Below are 27,470 nucleotides of genomic sequence, written 5' to 3' on the forward strand. Positions count from 1 at the left end.
ACACATAAATAAATAAAAATTAAGTATCAATTTTTAAGTTATGAATCCATAATTTCGTTTATAATTGGTCCTAAAGTTTGTTCCACATAATCATGTAATTCCTGACATTTTGCTTTTGTGTTTACATCATTGGAAGAACCCCAAAATATTACTCCATTTACACCAGACTTCTTTAGTTGTGTCAGTGACAAATAAATGTCTTCCTAAAATAATTCCATAAAGAGTTAATCAATTTCAAATTGAGAAAGAAATTTCACAATCTCAAAAGTTGCTGATCTTTATAAGTGGGCATTTGTTTATCTGATCTAGGTTAGGTTAGGTTAGGTTAGGTTATAGTGGTTTTATTAGATTGAGACACACTTAGACCATAAGTTCCATTGTGATACCTAATAAATAAAGCTGGCTCATTCGCAGTGGCTACCTCATTTTACTATGAACCATTTGGAGTTATTTAAGAACAGCAAGAGTGTTTTGACGTCAGCGGACTTCAAATTAAAGTGTTTGTTAAAAAATGGCTGAGCCAAGTAAGTTAATCTTCTCATGGAATGAGCGGGAGCAGTTTGTCAGTTGAAAATCTGATCCCATTTTCTTTAAATGATTTTGACACCTGGCAAATGTCATTTTTTTTAACCAGATACAGTTATATGAGATTTTTAGGGTCACCGAAAGATCTTTCGTGATTTTTGCGTAAAGCTCACCGTATTCGAATTATTAACAGTTTAATGTTCTTAAAACTTCAAAAAGGCATTAAACTGTTAATAACTCGAAAAAGGTGAAAATCAAAGGAGACTTTTTGGATAGATCACTAATAACTACAGAAGTGTTCATAGAAAACAGCCAGAAAATAAGGAAGAGACATTATAAATCATCTGCTATTGATTCTCAGCATTAAAAAAAGGCCCTCTGACATATTGATCAACTTTCTAACTGGTCTGGAAAAGTCGACGGAGTAGAAATCGAATGACCTCTGTTAAAAATTGGAAATATACTGAACCAAATTATTAATGGAAAATTTTTTAACACAAAATTTTACCAAAATTTCAAACAGCTGTATCTTTACGGAAAATCATCGAATTTGGAAAAATTAAAGCTCGTTTGAAAACTTGTATTTTCTAGCATTGGAATCTATTGATCAAAAATTTATATCAACTCTTGCCGCTTTGCACAGAGGGTGGAAAGGCTGGGAAATATTATCACTACATTTTATATAAAGTTTAAAAGCGTACAGCGTGCCAAAATTTTAAAAATTATTTTACAACAAATTTTTTTAAAAAGGCCACTTGAAAGCTTGTTTATTTTCCTTGAAAATGAGCTGAAAAAAGTTCCCGTACGATGTTTTTGGATCAAGATATTCGCTTTACAAGCAAAATTGACACTTCTGGATTTAAAATCCTGAAATAATCATCGCACTAAAAAAACAGAATTTTTTTATATTTTAAGTAAGTAAGTAAACACAATTCTACAATTGATAAAGTTGATTAAAATTTTCAATAAAAACTTATTGCTATAAAATTTGCTTGGACTGCGAATATCTTGGTCCAAAAAGCTTTAACGGGAACTTTTTATAGTTCCTTTTCAAGAAAAATAAACTAACTTTCGAGTGGTCTAAATAAATTGTTGATATTTCTCATCCTTTTCACCTTCCGTAAAAAGTGGCAAGGCTTGATAAAAATTTTTGAGTAATAGATGCCAAAATTAGAAAGTACAAGTTTTCAAACGAGCTGTACTTGTTCCAAATTCGATGATTTTTCGCAGAGATACAGCTGTCTGAAATTCATACAGTACAATTTTGTGTTAAAAAAATTTTATTTTAATACTCTATTCAAAGTAGAAGTTTCAGGTTTATGTATGGTTTTACACGAGGGTAAAATTTGAATCGGGAAAAAATACAATCCTGTAACCATTAAGAGTTTGTAATAAAGAACATACTTGAGTAAGAAATGCACCAGTATCCTGATATTTGTACCAAAAATATGGAATAATAAATTTTGGTGTTGCAATATTATCAGCAATTCTTTGGGCCTCAGTTATACGACCTCTAATTAGTTGCTGACGTCCATTGGGAGTTAATTTTTTTTCGTTGAAATATAACGAAGGATAAAATGTATCTGAACTCTCGAATAACCAGATTGTCCTGAAAATAAGTATTTTTTCATTACAAATATTTGAGAAAATATCAACAATATCTTACTTATCATTTTCTTTTGGAACCGGATTTGGGCAATTTTCCTCTAACTTTCCGTTCATATTAAAACAATACGGATAAGCATAATATCCCCATGACGCTTTTGGTCGCATTTTTTTTGCTAAATTAATTGTACTGTCCATAAATGCTCGTGCAGAGCGTTCAAATTGAAATTGAGCCTAAAAATTGGAAAAATAACATAATAATTTTATGGGAAATTTTGTACGCAAGAAATTAGAAGGTACACAATTAGATGTTACAGCGCCGAAAACCCAAAAAATTTATCTCGAGCTAATCTATTTTCAAGAAGAAACATAAAATTTGGAATTTATCGGTTTTATTAACAAAATAACAAGGAGGGAACAAACAGGATTATCTAGTTTAGAGGGAGGCAACCAAGAAACTTTTGGATTAAAAACTTCATAAATCCAACAGTATTTTGGCATAAACACATACTTAATCAACAAAATCTGTGGTAAATGCACGTCCAGAGGGAAAGCTGCTCTTCCCCTCGGTACGCCCTTGGATACAGAAAAATAATTCTAACAAAAGTTTTTTATGTTAAAAGGAAGCCTTTCATTGATACCATGGATTAGACATTGACCATCATGGTCAGTTATTTTTATAGTTCAGATCAACTCAGAGACAGAAGACCACTTTAAATTGGAAAGTTTTTCCTTGTAAAACACGAATATTTTTAATTTGAAACATTTTTCTGAAATATGAATACCTACGTTAGATAGAAATTGATTGCAAAAATTTAAAAAATTTATCTCATTATTAAACAGAGTTTCAAAATTTGATTTTTAAATTCAATTTTTTCCGAAATTATTTAAATTAAAAAAAAAATGTTTCAAACAAAAAATATTAGTTTTTTTTTTTTATAAAAAAAAATATTTTTAATTTAAAGTAATCTTATATCTCTCACGAGTAGAGAAAACGAGTTGACCTATAAGTGTCCTAAAAGGCTAAGAACCAAAAATAGGAGGGTTTCCGAATCTAGCTTAAAATCGTAACAAAGCACATGCTCAGGAAGAGGAGGAAGAAGCGAGTTATAATGATATATATATACACTAAAAATATGTTTTTGGCCGATATCTCGAAAACTGTTGTATTTACGGAAGAATATTTCAAATAAAAGTTTCAAAAAAATCTTTTTTCCTACAAAAACCTCAGGAAATTATGCTCTCTTGCTTTCTCTAAGAAAAAAATTTCCTACAACTTTTATTTGAAACATTTTTCTCTAAATATAACAGTTTTCGAAATATCGGCCAAAAACCTATTTTTCATGTATAAACATACCATTATAACTCGCTCCCTCCACTCATCCTGAGCATACGCCTTATTACGGTTTTAAGCTAGATACCGAAACCTTCCTTTTTTAGTTTTCATATTACCTCCCCCCCCCAAAGTTACCGTGAAAAATTCTTAATTGATCGGCCTATATACCAAATGAATATAAAACAAGTGAAAACAAACAATTGACTGAGTTAATTGTTGAAATACCATGTATAGACAGTGTTGATTACTTTATCACATTACACATACATGTCACACGTACATAACTGATAATCCCATATAATTACATACTAAAATTTGCATCTAATGTGTGCCCTCGTGAGTAAACAGTGATGTTTACAAAAAAATGTTTCAAACAAAAGTTTTTTTTTTTTTTATTAAGTTTAGTCCCAAGTTTGTAACGCCTAAAAATATTGATGCTACGAACAAAATTTTGAGATAGGTGTTCGCAGAGTCTTCTAATTGGTCCATTTTCGGTTGTCCGTCCGTCCATCCGTCCGTCCGTCCATCCGTCCGTCCGTCCGCCCGTCTGTCAACTCGATAACTCAAAAACGAAAAAAGATATCAAGCTGAAATTTTTAGACCGTACTTAGGACGTAAAAAGTGAGGGCGAGTTCGTAAATGAGCAATATAGGTCAATTGGGTCTTGTAAACCGTTAGAGAAAATTTAAATGTAATAAATGTTCCTTATAAAAAATAAAAAACTTTTGTTTGAAACATTTTTTCGTTAAAGTCACTGTTTACCTGTTTGGGCGCCAATTGTCTAGTATGTATTATATGGGAATATCAGTTATATATGTGTAATGTGATAGAGTAATCAACAATGGCTATACATGGTATTTCAACAATTACCTCAGTAACTTTCGTTTTATCTCTAACGGTTTACAAGATGGGTCCTACGGACCCAAGACCCAATAGACCTATGTTGCTCATTTACGAAATCGACCTCACTTTTTACGCCCTGAGTGCGCTGTAAAAATTCAACTTGATTTATTTTTTCGTTTTTGAGTCATCGTGTTGACAGGCGGACGGACGAACAATCAAAAATGGACTAATTAGATTCTATAAACACCTATACCAAAATTTTGTTCGTAGCATGAATATTTTTAAGCGTTTCAAACTTGGGACTAAACTTAATATACTATGTATATTTTATATATACATGGTATAATACAAACTTGGGACTAAACTTAATATACTATGTATATTTTATATATATAAAAATATAAAACCTTTTTTTAGAACCTAAAGAAAAGTTAACAAATTATATTTCAAAATAATGATGATATCGTGCAAAAATTCAAACTTTACGATATCGAATCCACAAAAATCAAGTGATCACAGTCAATTTTCAAAAGCACCATATAAAAATAAAAGCATCTATCCTGAACCCTACACTATAAGAAATATCGTGTAAGACATACCAGTGCCAATACTGAATCGTTTGCCCAAAATGGATGTCGACGACGTTCTGCCTCAAATGATATGTCACGATATGGTTGTAAGGTTCCGAAATTTTGTCGATATATGGGCCGCCAACTTTCGAAATCAATAATAGCCAAACCTAAAAAAAATATTAAAGAAGTAAAACAATTTGAATCTAGTCAAAATTAATATTTCGTGAATAGCAACCGTTATATTCTTCATCTGGGATTAACTCTTGAAGTTGATCATAGAAAATTGATAAATGTTCGCTTAAATTTCCATTCTGTGGAATACCACCGTTTCGGTAGTAAAAATTTTTATTTGAACCATTTTTTAAGAGTGCTGGAAAAAATCCTAAAAAAAAAAATTTCTTGCATCAGTTCCAATATTTTAAGGATGTGTGAACATGACAACAATGCTTGATTTAAAGGCTAAAAATTTTTTTACTGGCAAATTTTTACTTAAAAGTTATGTGGTTAAAATTTCTGCGTAGGTATTCGTGCATATTTTTAAGAAAAAAGTCATTGAAAATCGATAAAAAATACATCGATTCTTATGCATGAATCACCAAAAAACAATATATTTTTGATGAAGTTTTTGATAATTTTCACTTGGATAGAATGAAAACAAATGCAAACAAAAGTAAACATACAAGCAATGGCATAGAAAAGAAAAAACCAAATGTCTCCGTCCATATAGGGGAAGTAAGAGCAGGTTAAATTTAGGATTTAAATTATTTTTATCTTATTTTCGACTTTGATGATGAATTTTGTTTTAACTTCATTAATGTAGACAAAAAATAAGAATACAATTTTTCGATCAGCTTTGGTTTTCGAAATATCGAAAGCTGAATAATTAAACAAAATTTTCAATTTTCGATATTTTGAAAATTAGGCCAGATATCGAAAAATTTTATTCTTACTTTTCGTCTTATATCGTTAAGTTATAATATAATTTATCATCAAAATTGAAAATATATATTTTTTAATTTTTTTTACCCCCACTACCGTGCTTATACATCCTTAATTAGTTATATTTTGAGACTATTTGCAACAATTATTATTATTATAGGGGCGTTAAGAAAAATGTATTTTAATTCCTCCTCGGGTCTATAATAGTGTAAAATTTTACAGGGTTGTAGAAGAAAAATAATTTTTTGGAAAACGACCAGTGGCATCGCTTGCAAATGATCTAGATGGGAGTAACCTGAAAGATACAAAATCAGAATTAGATATAGGGGAAAGTGCCCCATAATGATCCACCTACGTTAAATTGAAATTTATAGCTAAACTATTCGAGATATGTACAACGTCGAAATATTTTTGGTTTCTTTATTCAAGTGTTGCAATATTGGCATACCAATTTCTTTTGACCTGTTGACTTGATCTTTTGATCTGAAAGACTTCGTTTTACTGACCTTGTAAGAATAAGGTGGGTAAAATGATCCTATTGCATTTTTTACCAAACTGTTTACATAAAATATTAATTGCTCTTTTACATTGCATCAACAATTATTACGAAAGCAAAAATCTTTGGTGTAATCATCTAAATCAACACATTCAAGACCCGTCTCATGATGGGGGAATATTTTACCTATTATAATTTTACACAAAATAGGGATCATTTTAACTTAAATGAAGGGGATCATTTTACCTGTAACGATATATTTGAATATCGTCATAAAAACTGACCTTAAAATTTATTCTACGCCTATGAAAATGTGTTATAATATTATTAAAAGTCAATAGATCAAAAAATAAACCAACCAACCGACGAAAACTAACACAAATTACTTTAATTTGTTACAATACTTTTCGGTAGCTAATTATATATTTGGTAACTAAGGAATAAAATATTGTTTATACAGTGAAAACTCGCTAAGTGAGACATGAAGGGACTCAGTGACTAACGCAGTGTCTCAGATATCCAGGTATAAATAAAAATCTGTCTCATTTACAGAGGGTTCCATTAATAGAGGTCAGGATACAGGTTATTTCAGTTATAGAGACGCGATTAATAAATTAAATAACGATTATCAAATTAAATATGAGAATCATACAAAAATTATGAATACTGAGCCTTCGCGCCTTTTCTTTAATTTTCGGTCCACTTACAGCGACGTTTTTGTTACAAAGTTGCTTGATCCATGTTAGCAAACACTGTTCAAGTTCAGGATATTCTGATAAACGTACACGTTTTAGTTATCCTTGTCGTTCAGAACATTGCGATATAATTTCATTTTTATTCTGAATTATTCTACAAAGATTAGACTTTGGCACAGTAAATTCGACACATATTTCGTTGCGTGTCTTCCCACTTTCATAAACGGATATTAACTTCAGTTTTTCACGTATTGATAACGATTTGAGCCTTTATTTCGGCATTTTTCAAATAAACATCCGTATGATAGTAAAACAAAACTAAAACTGAAGGTCATTGAGACTCAAAATTAGTTAAGTGTGGGATTTGCGGGTAAAATAAGAATAAGTAAGAAAAAAACAAAACGATGTTATCTCAGTTCTCAGCTACAGAGGTTAATGCATATAAAATTCACACGTTGAGGTAACTATGACGATAAAATCGAAAGAACGAATCCCAGATATAGAGGTTTGCTTCGTCCCACTAACAGAGGTAATTCAGTGCCAAAGTGGGGACCCCTCAACATGAGTTCCAGTTATGGAGGTTTCTCACTTATCCAGGTTCACTTGACCAAGTTCCGCTGTATATAAATGATGACATAAATTATATGCAGGGAATAAAACTTTATCTCATTCTCAAAGCAACAACAGAGACTTATATACAAAGTTTACATATATGTTGTGTATATTGCATACTTTGTTTCAGAAATGATAAATATATTCATTTTCACTTTTTCTGATAAGAGTAATTTCCTGTGACCATACTATACCATTAAATAACGATTATGTTGATCGTTAAACTCTTACAAATAATTAAAATTCAGTTGTATAAAAAATCGCATTGAAATTAATACATGCATGTTAAAATCGTAAAACATCAAGGCGATGAATTATAGTAAAAATTATTATTTTCAAATTGTTTGTTGATAAATTTTTTTATAATACTAACAAAAAATTGTATTAATTATTCCTTTTTAAACCCTGTATAAATGAAACATCAAGTTTGTAACGTTTAGAAATATTGATGCTACAAACAAAATTTTGGTCTAGATTTTCATATAAAATCACCTAATTAGTTCATTTTCGTATGTCCACCCGTCTGTTCGTTTCTTCTAGAGCACGATAACTCAAAAACGAAAAGAGACATCGAGGTAAAATTTTTATAGCGTGCTCTAGACGTAAAAAGTTAGTGTGATTTCTTAGATGAGCAACATTGGTGAATTGGGTCTTGAGTACGTGAGACTCATCTTGTAAACCGTTGGAGATAGAACTTAAATTTAAATACAAAAAATGTTTCTTGTCTAAAACTAAACAACTTATCTTTGAAACGAAATATTTTTTCTTAAATATCTTTGTCTTCCCGTGAAAGTCCAAATGAGTTCTCGTTTCAATACATGTAGATTGCAAAAAACGAAAAAAAATCTTTTCGAGGTAAAAAATGACCGCTATTTTAAACCTTTTTTGTTTTTTAACAACACTGTCTACATAAGGTGCTTCAACAATTAACTCATCCAATTGTTTATTTTCAATTGATTCATTTTTGTTTTCAAAGCAAATTTCATTTTTTTTTAATGCATCTCTATATCTTCAATTTTTTTTTTTTAGATGCGAGCACAGACTCAAAACAAATTACGATTTTCTTTGTGTTGATAAATTTGCTAGTTTTAAGGATGTACGAGCCCCAGAGCAATTTTGAATAAAAGACTTGATTTTGTTTTTATATGAAGTTGAACTAAGTGTTAATCATGCTGGTAATTTAAAGGGGGGTTGCCCGATTATTTAAATAAAAAAATGCCTTCAAAGATATTCATACTTAATATTGGTCTTATGGGAAAACGGTAGATGGATGATATGTTTTCATAGATTTCTCCAAAACCAGCCGGTGGAAATTAAAAAAAAAAACTATTTAAAATAAGGTAAAAATTACCTATTGGCAAGAAAAAAAACCGTTGTGCCCGACTAATTAAGGATGTATGAGCAAGGTAGTGGGGACACAAATTTAAGAAAACTTTTAATTTTGATAGTGAATTATGTTATAACTTGAAAATATAAAACGAAAAGTAAGAATATAATTTTTCGATATCTGGAGTAATTTTCAAAATATCGAAAATTCGAAAACCAAAGCAGATATCGAAAAATTTTATTCTAATTTTTCGTCTACATTCATGAAGTTATAACAAAATTCATGATGAAAACTGAAAATAAGGTAGAAATAATTTCAACCACAAGTCTAAACTTGCCTTGACGCACGTACTACCTTAAGATAAATTTGTAATTATGTAATTATCATCACTTGAATTCTAATCCAACAATGCTATTTTAAATATTGAAACTTACTACGATGCTTTGTAATAAATATTTTCAAAATTGAAATTAATCAAGTTAGTTTTGTATCACACTATTTACAATGAGTGTAAGTAGAAAAAGATAACCTTACAGCACTGTAATACCACTATCCTTTTCTAATCACACTGAGACAAAAATAAAACATTTAGGGTGAGTAAAACAAATTTCGGTGTAATGTGCTAAAACTTTCACCCACTTCGCCACATTTGCACAAACATTGATCAAAATTTAAATCACTTTTATTAAAAATTTTTTTTTAAATATCTGCAATAAACAATTGCCCAGAAATTCGAATAACCCAATATTTCACGGTAGCCAACTTAAAAATCAACACACTAATCGATTTCTTTTAAATATATTATTCACTACAGCCGGCATGGCACTAAAAATAACCCGCCAAAAAATCCCTTAATAAATAACTACTTTTAACTTTTATTTTCTTCCCTAATTTTTGAACAAACCTGGATCATATAATATTGATATTCGATCCCCACGAAAATTATCATTGGTATTTTGTATAATCTTATAATTTTCCGATAGTGGAAAATTAATTTTATGTGATCGACATTGCATTGTTGGAGCATTCCAATATGCATAAAATTTTGTTTCGACAATTTTACCAATACTAAAAAAATAAAAAAACAAAAAAAAATTATTAATATATTAAATTAATGAAAAGTTTTTAAGAAAAAATTTGATCGTGCGTTTTTTCTATAGTAAAACAATCCCAAAATATTATTTGAAAGATCTCTACTCACATTTCGAAAAAAGGCGCGAAATTTCGTTATATTATTTGATTTTTGAATTTATTACATACCATAGAATATGTGAATAAAAACTGAAAATTAAAATATAAATAAAATAATAATTCAAAAGTGACATGTTTTATTTTAATGAATTAATTTTGTTTTTAAAAAATTTAATTTAATTAACTCAGAACAATCAGTCGACCGAGACTAAATAAAAAAAATAAATTTGTCAACATATATATACATATAACTACAAATTGTATAATTTACACAGAACAGTTTCACTGGTTGTCATAAAATATAACTAAAATTCCGCTTTCCATTTAATATATTTATGTTTATATGCTTTAATTTTATTTATTTATTTTTTTCTAAACAGAATTTAAAAAAAAAAGACTCACCTCGTGTAATTAATATCAATATACAGAATGTCTCCGAACAACAATTCCCAATTTTCAGGAATCATAGATTGTGACTTAGTTTTTAACAATATTTAGTATTCAGCTAGTCAAAAATTTCGAGCAATCTGAAGGGTGTATTTCTGAAGAGCATAGCATAAATCTTATGGGAAGAGCCTAGCACTAATCTTATGAGACCCACTCTGTCTGGGTCTTTACTCATGCTGGGAGATTTGGTAGATCTGAGCATCTTGATCAAAAGTGTCAATGGCATGATGATTCACTTGAAAACATTCCTGACTTGATGATGAAATGTTAACAATTTTTTTTTTTTTTGATATAAAGTGGAACTTGGCTAAGTGGAACCTGGATAAGTGAGAAATTTCCATAACTGGAACTCATGCTGAGGTCCTAATACTTTGGTAGGTACTGAATTACCTCTGTTAGTGAGACGAAGCAAACCTGTATATCTGGGATTCGTTCTTTCGATTTTATCGTCATAGTGACCTCTATAACTGAGACAGCGAGTGAACCTCTGTAATTGAGAACTGAGATATCATCGTTTTGTTTGTTTACTTACTTATTCTTATTCTACCCGCAAATTTCGCTAATTTTGAGTCTAAATTACCTTCAGTTTTAGTTTTGCTTTACTATCATACAGATGTTTATTTGAAAAATGCCGAAACGACGGCTCAAATCGTTATCAGTAAAAAATCTACTCTTTGTAAAATAATTCAGAATAAAGAAAAAATTCAATCACAATGCTAACATGGGTTAAGCAACTTCGTAACAAAAACGTTTCGGTAAGTTGAATGATAATAAAAAAAAAAGACACAAGATTTTGCGCGAAGGCTCGGTATTCATAATTTTTGTAGCCCAATGATATATTGATAAAACGTTATTTTATTTAATAATTTCACCTCTATAACTGAAATTACCTGTTTCCTGACCTCTATTAATGGAACCCTCTGTAAATGAGACAGATTTTTATTTATACCTGAATATCTGAGACACTGAGTTAGTGGAATACCTCTATAAGTGAAACTAATTTGCAGGTCTCTTGATGTCTCACTTAATCAGAATCCACTGTACTTTTAAGATGTAACCTCATGATGACGCTTGAATCTGGCTTTGAGCGTCAAATTAAGGTCCACCTAGCTCAAGCGCAGTGTCTTCATCAAATTATAAAAATGAGCGACAAAAAAGTTTATTAAAATCGAAAGTCGATATCTCCTTCATTTTTAATGAAACACATGGTAATGGTAAATAAACAACTATACCCATAATGACTGATAAATATGATAATTAATCAATTGTGGGTTTATCAGTGCCAAAAATGCAATATTTTAAATTGTTATACCTATTCAAGAGTTGAATATAAATTTGTCAGTACTATCAAATTCAATACTGAGAATAAAAAGCTAAATTTAGCTTTTTTAGTTTTTTTTTTCAGATGGCAGCAGGGCCTAAATGAACACATGACTTAATTTGACGCTCAAACTCAGCGTCAAGCATGAAAATACACCTTTGCGCATAGATTAGAGAAGATCGCATAGAGAATGCTCATAACAGAAACGTTTGATTATCGTACCCATTGAGAGAAGATCTACAAAATGAGCAATATGAGCAAATATGACCTCGATCAAAATGTGAGCGGGACACTTGAGATTTTTACCAGTGCATTTCATTGACTAAGGACTAAATTGTGCCATTTTTATTCCCCGACGCAAAAAGAGTAAAAGTTCAACGTGTGTATCTGTGCATCAATGTGTCTGTGTGTGTCTTCGTAACTTCTAACCGGATGAACCGATTTTAAATTAATTTTGTAAGTACATGCATGTCTGCGGTATCGTAGCTCTTAAGCGGATGAACCGATTTTGATTGATTAATAATTTTTAAAGGTAACTTGATCAAGAGTATCCTTAACTTGATGGAAAGTTTTCTGTATCAAGAAAGTCTTTTCAATTTGAAAATATTTCTAGGCATTAACCGTATTTTTCGTCATTTTAAGGCAAGGCTCATCTCTACAATCCCTCCAAATTGGGATAGACTAACTTTTAAAATCGAAACAAAATGTTTTTTGCAATTTTTGAGGTTTTATGCACCACCAGAGCTCATGCTTACTGGCTTGTATTAGTTAAAATATAAAAAAAATATCATACACGATCATTTGTTAAAGCTGGAGGAGCTAAATTAAAATATCAAGGATAATTTGTTTGCAAAATTTCATTTTAATCGGAAACTGAGAAGTGGGTCAAATTTAACTTTGGGTCAAATTTAGATTTTATTACAGCCACTGAAATAGACGAAAATAAATAAAAGCTTGTAATTATATAAATTATAGCTACAAGGATTTCCTGTTTTGACGTAGGTTTTGAAAATTTTGTCGATTGACTTGATATGAGTGTAGCTAAAATATTTACTAAGATATAGAATGTTAATTTTGCGGCATATTAGTAATACGAAATAAATTTTTCGTAGCAAAAGGAATGTAAGGAGGCGTCGAAATAAGCGGTGCGTATTAATGCAATAATTAAAACTTTAATCGGATGTATTCAAAATTTACGATTTATCAGATACTCCCTTATGGCATGAGGCCATTAGTATCTACTGAAACAATCTTGAGAAGTTGGATTTCCTATCTGGGGTTTAATTCAATAATAAAAAGATACAATAGTGTCGCTATGAAGTATAATATTATGAACGAGTTCTGAGTTGATGGTATTTAGTAATTTTATTGTCGCAATATTACAAAGCATAAAATCGATTTACGAAGAGTAAAAAACAGAAGGGCTAATATAAATTTTTATGACTAGGTCCGTACAGTAGGGTGCGTAACCAAAAAAAAAAAAAAACAAGCACGTCTATGGCCTCATTTAACTTTTTTTTTTTATAAAAAATGGCACGTTGTTGATTCATAAAGATTCGCCAGCACTTCCTTAAGAAGTATTTATAGTGTATATTTGTACTCAATGACTTGAATTTCAAAAAACAGACAATTTAAGTCGAAGTTAATAAAACATGTATGTATGTATAATTAAGTATTTTTTGGAATTCCCCAAACTTATAAGGGCCATAGGCGTCCGCAGGATCAAATTATTCGGGGACACCAATAGTAGAAAAAATGGATAGTTAAGTGAAAAACAAGTTGTAGTTAAATAAACACGTTTTAAATTTTAAGTATTTATCTATGGATATCAAACAAAAAAAGTTTAACGACAACAATAAAAAAAAAGCCGTTTTTTTAAAATTATAATAAAAATAACAATAATAAAACTTTTTTTTAAAAATCTGCCATCCTTAAAAATCATAATAATTAATAAAAATATAAAAACATCAACCTCTTCTTAAAATTGTAACAAAAATTATAAAAAAAACAGTATTTTCTTTAAAAATCTGTCTATCTTAATGTATACCAATTCTTGTAACACGCACAGCAAATCTTTCGACCAACATATCGAGTCCAACATCTTACATCATCACAGTTGTCTTTTGTTTTTCAATGGCCATCAAAGCCAATCCTGTTAGCCTATTATATACCATTTTACTCCTTAGATAGATTTTCAGACGTCTGAGTGAGGAAAATGACCTTTCAGCCGTTGCTGTGGTAATTGGCCAGAAAAGACTAATCTCAAAAAAATGTAGTACCTATGCATTGAAGAGTTTTACTTAAATCATATTTAAAAAATTGACCAGCAGCTTGCAAAGTGATGGTTTTCGATAATATCTTGAGAGTTCCTAAAGTTAGTAATTGCAAAGGCTCTATATTTTTATACCATGTATATATGAAATATACATAGTATATTAAATTTCGTCCCAAGTTTGTAACGCTTAAAAATATTGATGCTACGAACAAAATTTTCCGTCCGTCCGTCCGTCCGTCTGTGGACACGATAACTCAAAAACGAAAAAAGATATCGATCTGAAATTTTTACAGCGTACTCAGGACGTAAAAAGTCAGGTCAAGTTCGTAAATCAGCATCATAGGTCAATTGGGTCTTGGGTCCGTAGGAACCATCTTCTAAACCGTTAGAGATAGAACAAAAGTTTAAATGTAAAAAATGTTGCTTAAAAAAAATAAAAAACTTTTGTTTGTAACATTTTTTTGTAAACATCACTGTTTACCCACGAGGGCGTTAATTAGGTGCAAATTTTATAGTATGTATTAATATAGGAATATCAAAGTGAATATCTTTTGTTATTTACGTGACGTCAAAAAAACAAACGATTGCGCATCAATACTTGCGCATTATATGAGAATATCAGTTAAATATGTCAGATATGTATGTATGTGAAATGTGACAGAGTTATCAACACTGTATATTCATGGTATTTCAACAATTAACTCAGTCAATTGTTTGTTTTCACTTGTTTTGTATCCATTTAATTTGTAGAAAGAACATGATTCATTTGAATGTGTATGCTATTTGTTTTTGTGGTGTTAGATATTTTAAGACGTTTTTTATGATGTTAACGAATATTTAAAATTTCACATTATGCAGTAAATAAGTTATTTCCGAATTGTACAAATTTACGGGAAACCCAAATAAATACAATATACATCATTGATAAATCATAGACAATGTTGAAAATTGTCTGAAAAAGCGTAAAGGAAAAATAAGTTCAAATTTTCTACAAATATGTGTGAAAAACTTTAATTTTCTACTAGTTTCCTGGTAAAAGAGAGAAAACCGTTTGGAAAACAAAAAATTTTGTTTCTCGAATCTTTTTAGTATTTATCGTTTCACAACTTAAAGACAATTTTTTTGCTACAATGATGCGCCTGATGTTCGTATACCTACATCAAACCTTCCAACACTGGTACAAGGTTGCAAACACCTTTGATTTATCAAAAAATAAAATTGAGTTGTTGAATAAAATTTTTTTTTACAAAATGAAAAGATCGCATATGTTTTTATGACAAAATTTTTACGCACATAATTTTTATGACAAAACTGTTTTTATTATTTATTTTTTTGTAATTTTTTGACAGTTTGACATTTGAAAAATTTTAAAAACAATTAACTATTTAAAATAAAGTTAAAACATTATTAAATTTTTGAAAACAAAAAAAATCCGCTGTGCGCCACTAATTAAGGATGTATGAGCACGGTAGTGGGGAAACAAATTAAAAATAATATAAACATTTTCAATTTTGATGGTAAATTATGTTATAACTTGACAATATAAGACGAAAAGTAAGAATACAATTTTTCGATATCTGGAGTAGCTATTTTGAAAAATAGCTACTCCAGATATTTTCGGTATTTCGAAAACCAAGGCAGACATAGAAAATTTTTATTCTTATTTTTCTTCTACATTAATGAAGTTAATGTTAACAAAAGTTAACAAAATTCATCATCAAAGTTGAAAATAAGGTACAAATAATTTCAACCCTAACTCTAAAATTGCCTTGGCGCTCGTACATATTTAAATATTTTATTATTTTCTATTTTTATCCTAAATTGTTTCATAATATGGAAATCAGGAAAATCGAAACGTCTAAATGTCCAAGGAATGTTTCAAACGCCATGTTAATTTTTTATTATCGATAGTTCAAAATTTCACCAAAAGTTTCCTAGAATAGCTCTATTTGGATGACATGTTTTACTAATGTTGGATCGATTAATACTAATTTTTACTTTCTATGAATATATACCGAGATATTTTCATTTTAGGAACACAAAATTTTTTGCTCAGTACATTTTTATTTTTAAACCCCCAACCAATAAAGAGGGGGGGGGGTATTATTAATAGTTTAACGAGTCTATGTGCCTGCTTGTGGCATCGTAGCTTCTAAGCCGCTGAGCCGATTTTAATTGGTTTTTGTTTATTTGAAAATTTATTTTGATCGATAGTGTCCCTAGCTATGCTTCAAGAAAATCTGCTCAGACGTTTGAAGATCACCCTTTGTTTTCTAGTTCTTTCACGCGGAAAAGAGGTGATGATCAAACGGCTGAACAGATTTTCTGGAAGCATAAATAAGAACACTCTGGAACAAACTATTTTCAAGCAAAAAAAAAAAAAAAATTAAAATCGGTTCATGACACTAGTTTAGCTAACATAGAGATTTCCAGTCCTCCAACTTAATTTGAACAGGCTATGGGAACGTGAAAAAACCACGAAAATTAATGATTTTTCGACACAACATGTTGGGCTGGGAAGTTCAATATTCGTTTATTACGCCAAGAGCGCGAGTTCTTTAGTTCAGTGGTTCTCAAACTTTATTGTTTCATATTCCAATTGCTTATTTTTCCTATGTTAATTTGACATGCATTACATAGGGTAAGACAGATGGACAATTCAAAAAATTTGTGCTAAGTACTTATATTACTTCACTCAAAAATCAAAATAGGGATAAATTAACGATGTTAAAAAAAGAAGCCATTATTATTGCCAAGCTGTATTTTTAGAAAAAGAGAATAGGGTGATTTTGAATTTTTTTATATCGTGATCAGACCCAAAAAGTGAGTTTGAGTTCGTAAATTGACAACATTGTGTCTTGTAAACCACAAGAGGAATAACAAAAGTTTAAATGTAAAACTGATTCTTATAAAAAAGTAGACAACTTTTGTCTGAAATATTTTTTCGTAAATGACTTTGTTTTCCCGAGAGAGTCTAAAATTTAGTTCTGTTTTTCTATATGATTATCATATATTAATAGATTTCATTACTTAAACTAAGATTACTTTTTTTCATAAAATATATAATTTTTGAATGCAAAATAATAGACCTTTTTCACATTTTTTTTTCTTTTTTTTTTTTTTTTTTAATGAAAGTAAATGTCTTGATAAATGGGCTAATTTTTTTCTCCGATTTTTTTGGAGCCATATGACCGAGAAAACAGACAATGAAAATCATTAAAATTCAAATTGGCGAAAACGATCCGGAAACACACGATGTTACACGAAGGTTGGTTTGACGTCATTTAAACTTGATAATAATGATATATTAATACGGCTGTTGACACCATTTTATTGTCATTGCTTGTCGACTTGACGTCACAGATCACGTGTACGGTGGAGCCAAAAAAAATCGTTTTAAATTATTTCAAATATTGTGAATTTTTTACAATTTTTTTCATTATGTTTTTATTGTTAAAAATGCGTAATTTTTGAGTTACAGGCTCTACTCGACCTATATTTTTATAAAAAATTATCAAAAAGCATTTCTGTTTTTCATGAAAAAGGTCTATTTGTTCATATAAACTTTTCTACATACTTATTTCAAACCCCTTTGCCCTGTTACTTTCATGTTACTTTCGACCCGCTGACGTGGTCAAAAGTAACAACTTACCAATTTTTTTTAAGTCTATGTGATTCATCATAAAAAATATACAATTATAAGGAAAATGAAGATACTAATGTAAAGAGCATGCACGGAATTTACATATGGATATAATAATTTCATTAAAATACTAAGACCTAACCAGCAACCAAGGTGAAAGTACAAAGTTTTACTTACGTACCCGGTCTCCCCTACCTAATCATAATCCTTGCAAACAAATTTTTTTATGTAATTAGATTATTTACAATAAATTTTCTTTTATGATTGATTCATTCTATTTATTTAAAAATTGTACATCGAAACTTCATTTTATAGGAAATTTAAATAATGGGCGGCATTTTCACTTTCCCCAGGGACCCTATTATGGGTACTGGGATCCAATCTGTAACAACTAACAATTCCTGCAATTTTAGCATAATTATTCTCATACATTCAGTAACTTATGTACTTACATATATTGTACATTCAACGATTTTACCGCAGGTAATAAGTATGCAACATATAATTTTAACAGCTTCCAACAATAATATTCATTATGTAAAAAAAAATGTATAGAAAAAGAAACTTCTTTGTTTTACATTTTGACAATAGCGGTTATCTAATAAATTAATTAAAAATGAGAATAAAATGAATTACTTACTTTCAATCCATACCTATACTTTTCAATTATTATTACCTCAAGGTTTTAATTGTACCTTATATTTCTGGTGTGAATTAACCTTTATTAAATAATATATATATAAACATAAACGCATTAATTTGTTTTTCGATTTCAATGTTTTTTTATATAAGACTAGAGTGATACCCACCCGCTTCGCTGAGTTTAAAAGTAAATATTGCTCTCGCTTATCCCCTTTCTATAACACTCGAAATAATGGTAAGGATTGTTTTACACAGGTAAAATATATGAATGGTTTTCTATTTTTTAAAATGTATAATAGTCGTAATTATTCATTGAGTAAATCAGAAAAGGCCCCCGTGAAATATTTTATATTGACTATTTTTACAGAAATCTGTAATTTATGGTGATGTCAAATGACTACTTTTACAGAAATCTGTAATTTATGATAATGTCAAATTAAATTCAAATTTTTGAATTTTTTTTAAATTAATATATCTGTATAAATTATATCCCATGTGTTATTCTGGAGTATAAGCTAGGTATATTGCTATACAATTTCATTAAAAACCATTGGCTAGTTTTAGCGTGAAAGCGTAACAAACAAACAAACATGCTTTCTTTCGCATTTATAATATCTAGAGATTTTTTCATTAATTCTAACGAAGTATTCAATTTTTATACTATTTCGATGTATTTTATTTATTAGACGATGTAATATATATAGGTAAAGTTTAAAATGGTTCGTAATTATTCATAGTAAACTGTCGATTTAATAAATTCATTTTGTAATTGAACTTGATTTGATTTTAGCCATAATTAAGGATGTACAATGGGATATGTAATTATTAGCGAATTACCGAAGGAAATGGCGTTATTGATTTTGTACTGATGATGTAATTTTGACTGTTAGAGAGTTTACAGACACATAAACTTACACACATACACACATACATGCATACGTACATATTAGTGAAGGGACGAGTATTCGCATTTGCATTCGCAAAAATCGATACGAATCTTTTGCGAATGTTTTTGAAAATCATCATTTTTTTTGTATCATAAATTGCAAAATACCCCAAATTTCACTAATATATACTTTACTCATATTTTTATACCATGTATATTTGAAATATACATAGTATATTAAGTTTAGTCCCACAAGATGGGTCCTACGGATCCAAGACCCAATTGACCTATATTGCTCATTTACGAACTCGACCTCACTTTTTACGTTCTGAGTACGCTATCAAAATTTCATCTTGATATCTCTTTTCATTTTTGAGTTATCGTGTTGACAGACAGACGGGCAGTCAACCGGAAATGAACTAATTAGGTGATTCTATGAACACCTATACCAAATTTTTTTTCGTAGCATCAATATTTTTAAGCGTTACAAACTTGGGACTAAACTTAGTAAACTTTGATATATTTCATGTATGCATGGTATAATAATTCTATAACGAGTTGTATACAGTTTTTACTATTTGTTAATATTTTTTTGAGTTGAAATCAAAAATTTGATAATAAATGTTATAATTAAACAAAATGCAAAAGTGTAAAACGTATTATAATACTATTGTACACACCGTAAAAGTTAAATTAAAGTGTAAGTGTCCCCCACACGAGGTGACACCAGCTATAATGGCATTAGAAAAAATAATTAATTTGCAAGAGTAATCTTTCTATTTATGGTCAACTTTAACAATATTATTTTAAAAGTACAATTATTAAAACAAGTATAATCGGAAGCTTCCTTTAAAAAAATTTTTTTGTATATAATTTTGTGTTAATTAATTTTATATTTTAATAATTGATACATTTTTATTTGTTATATATTTATTATCAGTATACATGAAAATTATTATTATATTAGCAGATGTTTACAAGTATAAAACAAAAAAAAAGTACTAGTTACCTTGTACAAATTAGCATACTTCCAGTGGCGTCTCTTATGACCATGTATCAAATCTAATAAGTTACTGGTTGACATTGCTTCGCATAAAATTAGGTGAATTTTCCTTTTTTAATCAATTTTCAGCACAAATTTCCATTATGTAAAGTTTTCCAGTTTTCATAACTAGAAAAAGATTTTGATATTACCATAGATATATAAATATAGACCACGCTAGTAACGGACGATCGTATAAGTGGGATTCCAAACTCGGTAAAAAGAGTACGATTCTCTGACAAACGTTTTGTCTCCTTTTTGTGCGTCACTTTCTGTTTGTACACTTACAATTAGCACTTGTCCAAGGCTGTTAATGCGCAAACGCAACTAAAAAGAAACAAAACGTACGTCAGAGCAATGTACTCTTTTTATCGAGTCTGGACAGATCTCGCCCACTTCTTCAATCTATTCTTATATGCCTATGGCTATTATACTATTATAAGACTTTTAAATTACTTGCACTGAGTGTGACTACAAGTTCTGTACACAATAACAGTTCCGTTTTGAAAACGGATTTAGGAAAAAATATATCGAAAAAATAGGTCCGGAAATAATATTTTGTAATAGTGTCCTAAATAGTGCACTAAACGTTTAGAAAAAATGAACCTAACATTAATAAAAAAAGCATAAGTACGATATAAGCTGAAGTGTTACCCAAACGTGTTTGGTACTGTTAGTAAACAATGGCATTGCTAGGAGTACCCTACTTTTATAGTCACTGAAATATAGAAAGACTGGAACGCTCACTGCTTATAGCACCCAACGAGAGGTAAGCGAGGACGATGCAGCATGATTCGGGCGGGAATACGTGTTTCTTTCTAACTCTTCTGCTTATGCTCGTCTGTCACATATCCAAACAATCATACAACTTTATAGTCAGTCAATTGCAAACAAGATTGTTGTACGAGAAAGACATGTATACCCGTCATTTTGTTTCTCTGTCTCCTCGCTGCCAGCAGGCCAGAGAGTGTTCCAGTCACTCTATATTTCAGTATTTATAGTCTAAAGGGTGATAAAATTTAATAAATACAACAATACTATAGGCATACGCCATACCAGATAAATTTATAGTCAAGTCAACAAGTTCAAATTGGTAAGATATAGAAATACTGATCTTTAAAAATACGTGTGATATATCGTTGGATTCGGAATAATGTCTAGAAAATGTGCCAGAAATATTTAAATAATTTGCTTAAAATATTTTGGCTTTGTGGAGCTCTTTTTATATATTTTTCTAGACATTATTCCGAATCCAACGCTATATCACACGTATTTTTAAGACCAGTATTTCTATATTTCACCAATTTGAATTTGTTGACTTGACTATAAATTTATGTGGTAGATTAGTTGCATATTCCTTAGTATTGTTGTATTTATGGAATTTTATCGCGTTTTTGGACTATAAAAGTATAGTATTCACTCCCAGCAATGCCAGTGTTTACTAACAGTAGCAAATACGTTTGGACATCACTTCAGCTTATTACGCACTTTGAAAAACTAAATTGATTTTCAAGCTTTTTACAATGCATGGCTAAAACTTTGGTCGAAAATCTTAACCGCCACTGGTTGAATTAATGAAATTATTATAAACATTTAAAAATGAATTTAAATTTTAAAATATTTTTTTACATGTAAGACCGTGTAGTTAAAGTGACAAATAATGACAAATTGAAATCAAAAACATATTTTAATTAAATAGTATTTTTATCAAATTAAATAAATTAATAAAATTAAAAAACAATATTTTTGTTTTTATTCCCTGTATAATTAATTATGCCACTTGGAAACCATCTCGTTAGCTATTTGTAATATGTATATGAAGTAAGAACAGTTTTTATGGGCTTTCTTATGTATAAAACAAAGAGGGGATGTGTACTCTGTGTGATGCACGCTGTATCATATATGTTCAACTTCAAGTGATATACAAGTGATGAGATACAAAACAACTACAGATCAAATGATATTTTTACACGTGCATCACACACAGTACACATCCCCTCTTTGTTTTATACATAAGAACGTCCATAAAAACTCTTCTTACTTGTAATATTATAAATGGCTGACGATATGGTTTCCAAGTTGTATGTAATACTCTTATAAAGTATCTATTTTGTCATACGACCTGATGTTACCTCTTCTGTAGGACACTAATATTTTAATTTAACCTTTTCGATGGCCACATGTGAATTCGATCGATGGCAATTTTATCATTCATTATAAAATTTTTCATTTCACTTGAAAGAAATATTAGCAAATTGTAAAAATCTAACAATCTTTATGCAATAATAATCTTTTATTTACACTATAAAAAAAATATATATGAATATATTATATTCTTATACATTTTGTTGAAAACATTTTTTCGTAATATTTGTATTCCCGTGATGATTAGAGCAAATTAGTCCTCTTTTGATTAAAAATTAGTTCTTTTTTCTCAAATATATAAAAAAGAGATTGAGTTGGAAAATTGTGGGTAGCTTTTTTTCTAATTTCATACTAAACTTTGGTAGAATTTTAATTTTTTTTTAAAGATATGGATGCCTTGAACCAATTTTGGGAATCTGTAGGGACGGGCAGTTGTCCCTACCTGAGCCCCCCTAGCGACCCCCATGTTATGATTTTCAGGACAAGTGCCCTGATTTGACCTCATCTCCACTAGATCCGGGGCCGACAGAATCCACCCATAAAAGCGCATTCTGAACTGTGGCAACTGTAGGTTATTTTAAAGAAAACAATAAACTTTTATTAAAATGCTTTAAAAATAGGTTAAATTCGAATTAAATTCGTGTGTCAATAATTGAGCAATGCGTAATTTGGTCAAAAAAGCTCGTACGAGAATGCGTGAAAACAAATTCTATAGAAACGTGTATACATCTTCGAATACGTTTTTTTTTTTGCACCCCGTATAGTTTTCACAGTTCTTAGAAAATGATAAGATAACTTATATTCCTTTTACAGCCTTTTGAATTTCACAAATATTTGAATTTTTCTGCAAAACGTGATTTTTTTATGAGCATGTATATTTGAAAGTAATTAAACTATAATACAATTTTTGCATTCCTTTATAATTACTTTTAAATTAGTTCATATTATTGAAAGTACACAAAAATAAAAATTTAAGATGACCCAGAAATTTGACAAAAATATACTAAATTATAATAAAAACGTGTTAAAATTTGCAAAAATACTCATATAACCACTTTTTGATATATTTGGTTAAAATAAGCCGTGATGGATTTGGCCTTTAAGAACAATTCAATAACTTTCTGATTAAATAATTTATTGTATTTAGTAATTTAGTGATAAATTATAGTAAAACTGATTTTATACAACTTATTTTATAATAATTATTTTAATTTTACTTATATTAACCAAAATATGTGAAACTTTATATTTTAAAATTTAGAATGTACCTATTTACAAACAATCAGTGCCGGACTAAGCCAACGCGAGGCCTGCAACAAATTTTGTCAAGGGGCCCTTGGTTTGCTTTAGGTTCTCAAGTTTAGGGTATTAAATAAAACAAAACTGTTACAAATAAACTTTTCTGGATTTAATATGATCAAATTTAAAGATAACACTTTCAATATCGACTTCTTTATGCAAATCATGCTCTATATTCAACAAATTGAGATTATTAAGACGTTTTTGGCCCATCGTGTTCCTTTATTCATTTTTAATACGTTTTAATATTGAAAAAAAACGTTCGCCACTGCAGTTCATGAGAGACAAGTTAATGCGCAAGACAATTTCTAAGTTTTTAAAACACGATTCTAACGAATTATTTAATAAAAGTTTATAAAATTACTGTTCCAGAAGCTCCTGTTTCTTGCTTTCAATAACAGTAGCCACATATATATTTTAAAATAAATCAAACAACTACAGTAGATTGGATCATGACTGAGTTAATAAAATTTAAATAGTTCGCCTGTATACTCGAAATACTTATTATCGATATCATATTAAAATCGATTAAAAGAGTACAATCTCGGCTACGTAAACTCGCAAAATAAATGTATACCTATATAGAAAAATTAAAATCTAGCCGCTAGAAGTGTAGAAATGTGGTATAGATGCTCGTCTAAATATATCGACTATAATTAAACATTAGAAATTAACATTAAAAAGTTCGTAAAATACCTACTTATTTTTACGATTTAACCTGACGAAATCGAGTTTTGGATTTTTAAGTGGAAGTGAAGCATAGCCTAAGTGCTTAGCGTTCAAGGCATGCAAGATATTTTACGCTCCTTAGCGTGAGACCCCCGAATTCGCAAAAAAGTTTATTCTTACTTTTCGTCTCATATTGTCAAGATAACATAACTCACTATCTTAATTGAAAATATATTAATTTTTTTAAATTTTTGTCCCAACTACCGTGCTCATTTATCACTTACTTAGTCGGACACAACGGGTTGTTTTGTTTTCTATAAGTTATTAAGGTTTAACTTTAATTTAAATAGTTTTTTTTTTAATTTCCACCGGCTAGTTTTGAAAAAAAGGCCCCTTTTCCTAAAATTTTCAGAATTCATTTAAAATAAGTCCAATTTCATAAAAAATAATCAAGCTTTTTATCCAAAATTGTCCTGGCGCTCGTACTTCCTTAAAAGCTAAAATTTTGTCCCCAAACTTTCAGCTAAGATAAAAAAAATATATTTTTCTAAGAAAATGAAGGCAAAACGAGTATGAAAGCTGTCGTAGAATGGTGAAACCATTTACAGTGTTAGCATTGTGGATATCTTAAAACGTAAAGATATCATAAAATTTTGAATTTCAATTTTTGGAGTAAAATCGCGAACTTTCTATCAAGTTAATACCAACCATAAGGAAGTTGTTAAACATAATAATAAAGGTGTCTCGCTTCTCGTTTCTTTTCAACACATATTAATAAATTTTTATCATTTTTAATCATATGTTATTTATTAGTAATGGCCTTAATTCGTGTACGATTAATTTTTACAACAATTTATCAGTCAGTTATTTTTTAATCACACAGAAAAATTATTTTGGAATTTTGCCAATGCCATCTATAAACATTTTATTTACCTCGAGTACCATACACTAGATTACCTACATTTATTAAACTGCAGGTAATAATTAATAGTCCAGGCAAATTAGCAGGCCCATGCATATGGGAGGGGTTTGGAGAAACCTCTCTTATTGAGAATTTCTCCTCACAAAGTACCTCACATAAATCTGCATTTCGGTCAAACTTTTTCAAATTTTGGCAAATGATAGCTTAAATCATTCTAAATTAAAGTTCCCATGGTCACAAGTTATAAAAATGGCAGAATTTCATGTTATAGCTAAATTAAACTTGGAAAATGTACTTATTTGTATAATGTATGCTTATGTGTATATAGGCAAATACATATACAGACATGTATGACTACATGCATACGTGTATTTTTTAATGTAAGGGTGTTGTTTTTTAATTCTTGTTTCTTTGAAGAATATGTTACGAAATTGAAAGAAGAAGCAGTGTTAAATGATCAGTGGATCAATAATATAAATTGTTAAGATCAATATTTTCAACTACATATATACGTACATTATTTTTGACAATTGAATTACAATAATTTTTTTTATATAAATGAGTACATTTTCCAATTTTAATTTAGCGATAACTTGAAATCCTCTCATTTTCATGACTTGTAACCACGGGAACTTTTATTCAGAATGACTTAAACTATCATTACCCAAAATTTGAAAAAGTATGACCGAAATGCAGAATACATATAATTTGTGCGAGGTCCTGTGAATGAACAATATAGTCGTGTAAATGCAGTCATTTATGAAACGCATTTTCATTGACTAGTCAGATATCCATGCATATTTTGAGCTCGGTACATTCTTTGACTTAATCTTTGAATCGAGTACTTCAAACAGAAAACCAGCATCTTGGCAAAGCTATCGAACTAAACGAAGAAATGCTGGAGATTCAGGAAAATTTTCAAAATCGTGAGCGATATCTGCGATGAATACGACATATCACTTGTTCGCGTAAGTCTGTTCAATTATATGAATCATTTCATGCTCCTTTGAATCATTTTCTTCAAATATTCCTTCTTTAATTAGTACTAATTCTGAATTTAAATTTTTTTCATATTTAATATTCTCTTCACAGGTAAATGAAGTATTATCTACATCATCGGGTAAAGAGTTATGTGTCATTACAAATTTGAAATTTCAAGCCATAGACATAAATAATAAAAATAGATTGCCAATCACAGACTTATATTTATTATACACATAGACATGGTAATACTAGACGGTGCGATGCATATACTTTCTGTGATGAAAACTTGTGTCAATTCAAGAAAGAGGCAGCCTCATAAAGCTAGCTTTGTTCCACTGGGTTGTGATTATAGACGTATGACAGAGATAACTCTTCCGTAACTGCCTTTCTATCTCTTCCTAATTTTGGAACATGAATTACTTCGAATGCTCCATCTACATATATAATCTCTTTGATTATACAATTAATGCAACAGCCAGAGAGAGCCATAATAAGAGTTGTTTGCATTCAATATGTGCTCAGGGGCTCAGATTAGATATTCTCATCTTGGAGATGTGAGTAAACTATAGGTCTATATGTGTGAGTAAGATTATTCACTATTTTATGCTAATGTCAAATCTAACAATCTTAGATTTCATACTTAAAAGAAGGATTGGGAAGTTGAAAACCTCCAAAAATCACTATGAGTTTCTAATCTTGCTAATCACCTCGCAAAATAAATCTATTAGGACGACAATAAGCGTGGAGCCAATGTTAAAAATATTTAAAAATGTCTCCACGTAAACGAAAATTTTGTGTGTCCAGATCTATATTCAAACTTTGATCCACAATTTCTAAAAAACGGTGAACACAAAATTTTTTTCTATCTAAGATGCGAAAAACTTTAAAAACCACAAAAAATATTATATTTCGACATGAAAAGGGGGAAGAAAAACCCAATAGCCACTTCCTTGATATTGACTTAACTTACCTACAAATTTTCAAGCCTCCTAAATTTGAAGGGGCTGTACTTAAAAGTTAAAATGATTCTAGTTTCAGCTCAACTAAAAACATT

General features: G+C 29.7%; 1 protein-coding gene across 1 annotated transcript; it reads right to left on the minus strand.

The window, feature by feature from the left end:
* On the minus strand, window positions 1–26,571 carry LOC123302990 (hyaluronidase-like). The gene is made up of 8 exons (XM_044886085.1): window positions 26,393–26,571; window positions 10,211–10,231; window positions 9,855–10,018; window positions 5,117–5,263; window positions 4,909–5,048; window positions 2,192–2,364; window positions 1,930–2,134; window positions 1–203 (listed from the first exon to the last, which is right to left on the minus strand). The coding sequence occupies exons 1-8, from the start codon at window positions 26,569–26,571 to the stop codon at window positions 39–41; spliced, it is 1,194 nt and encodes a 397-aa protein (XP_044742020.1). The 3' UTR covers window positions 1–38.
* Window positions 26,572–27,470: the final 899 nt, after the last annotated feature.

This window comes from Chrysoperla carnea, chromosome X (genome assembly GCF_905475395.1).
Source record: "Chrysoperla carnea chromosome X, inChrCarn1.1, whole genome shotgun sequence".
Classification (NCBI taxonomy): Eukaryota; Metazoa; Arthropoda; class Insecta; order Neuroptera; family Chrysopidae; genus Chrysoperla; species Chrysoperla carnea.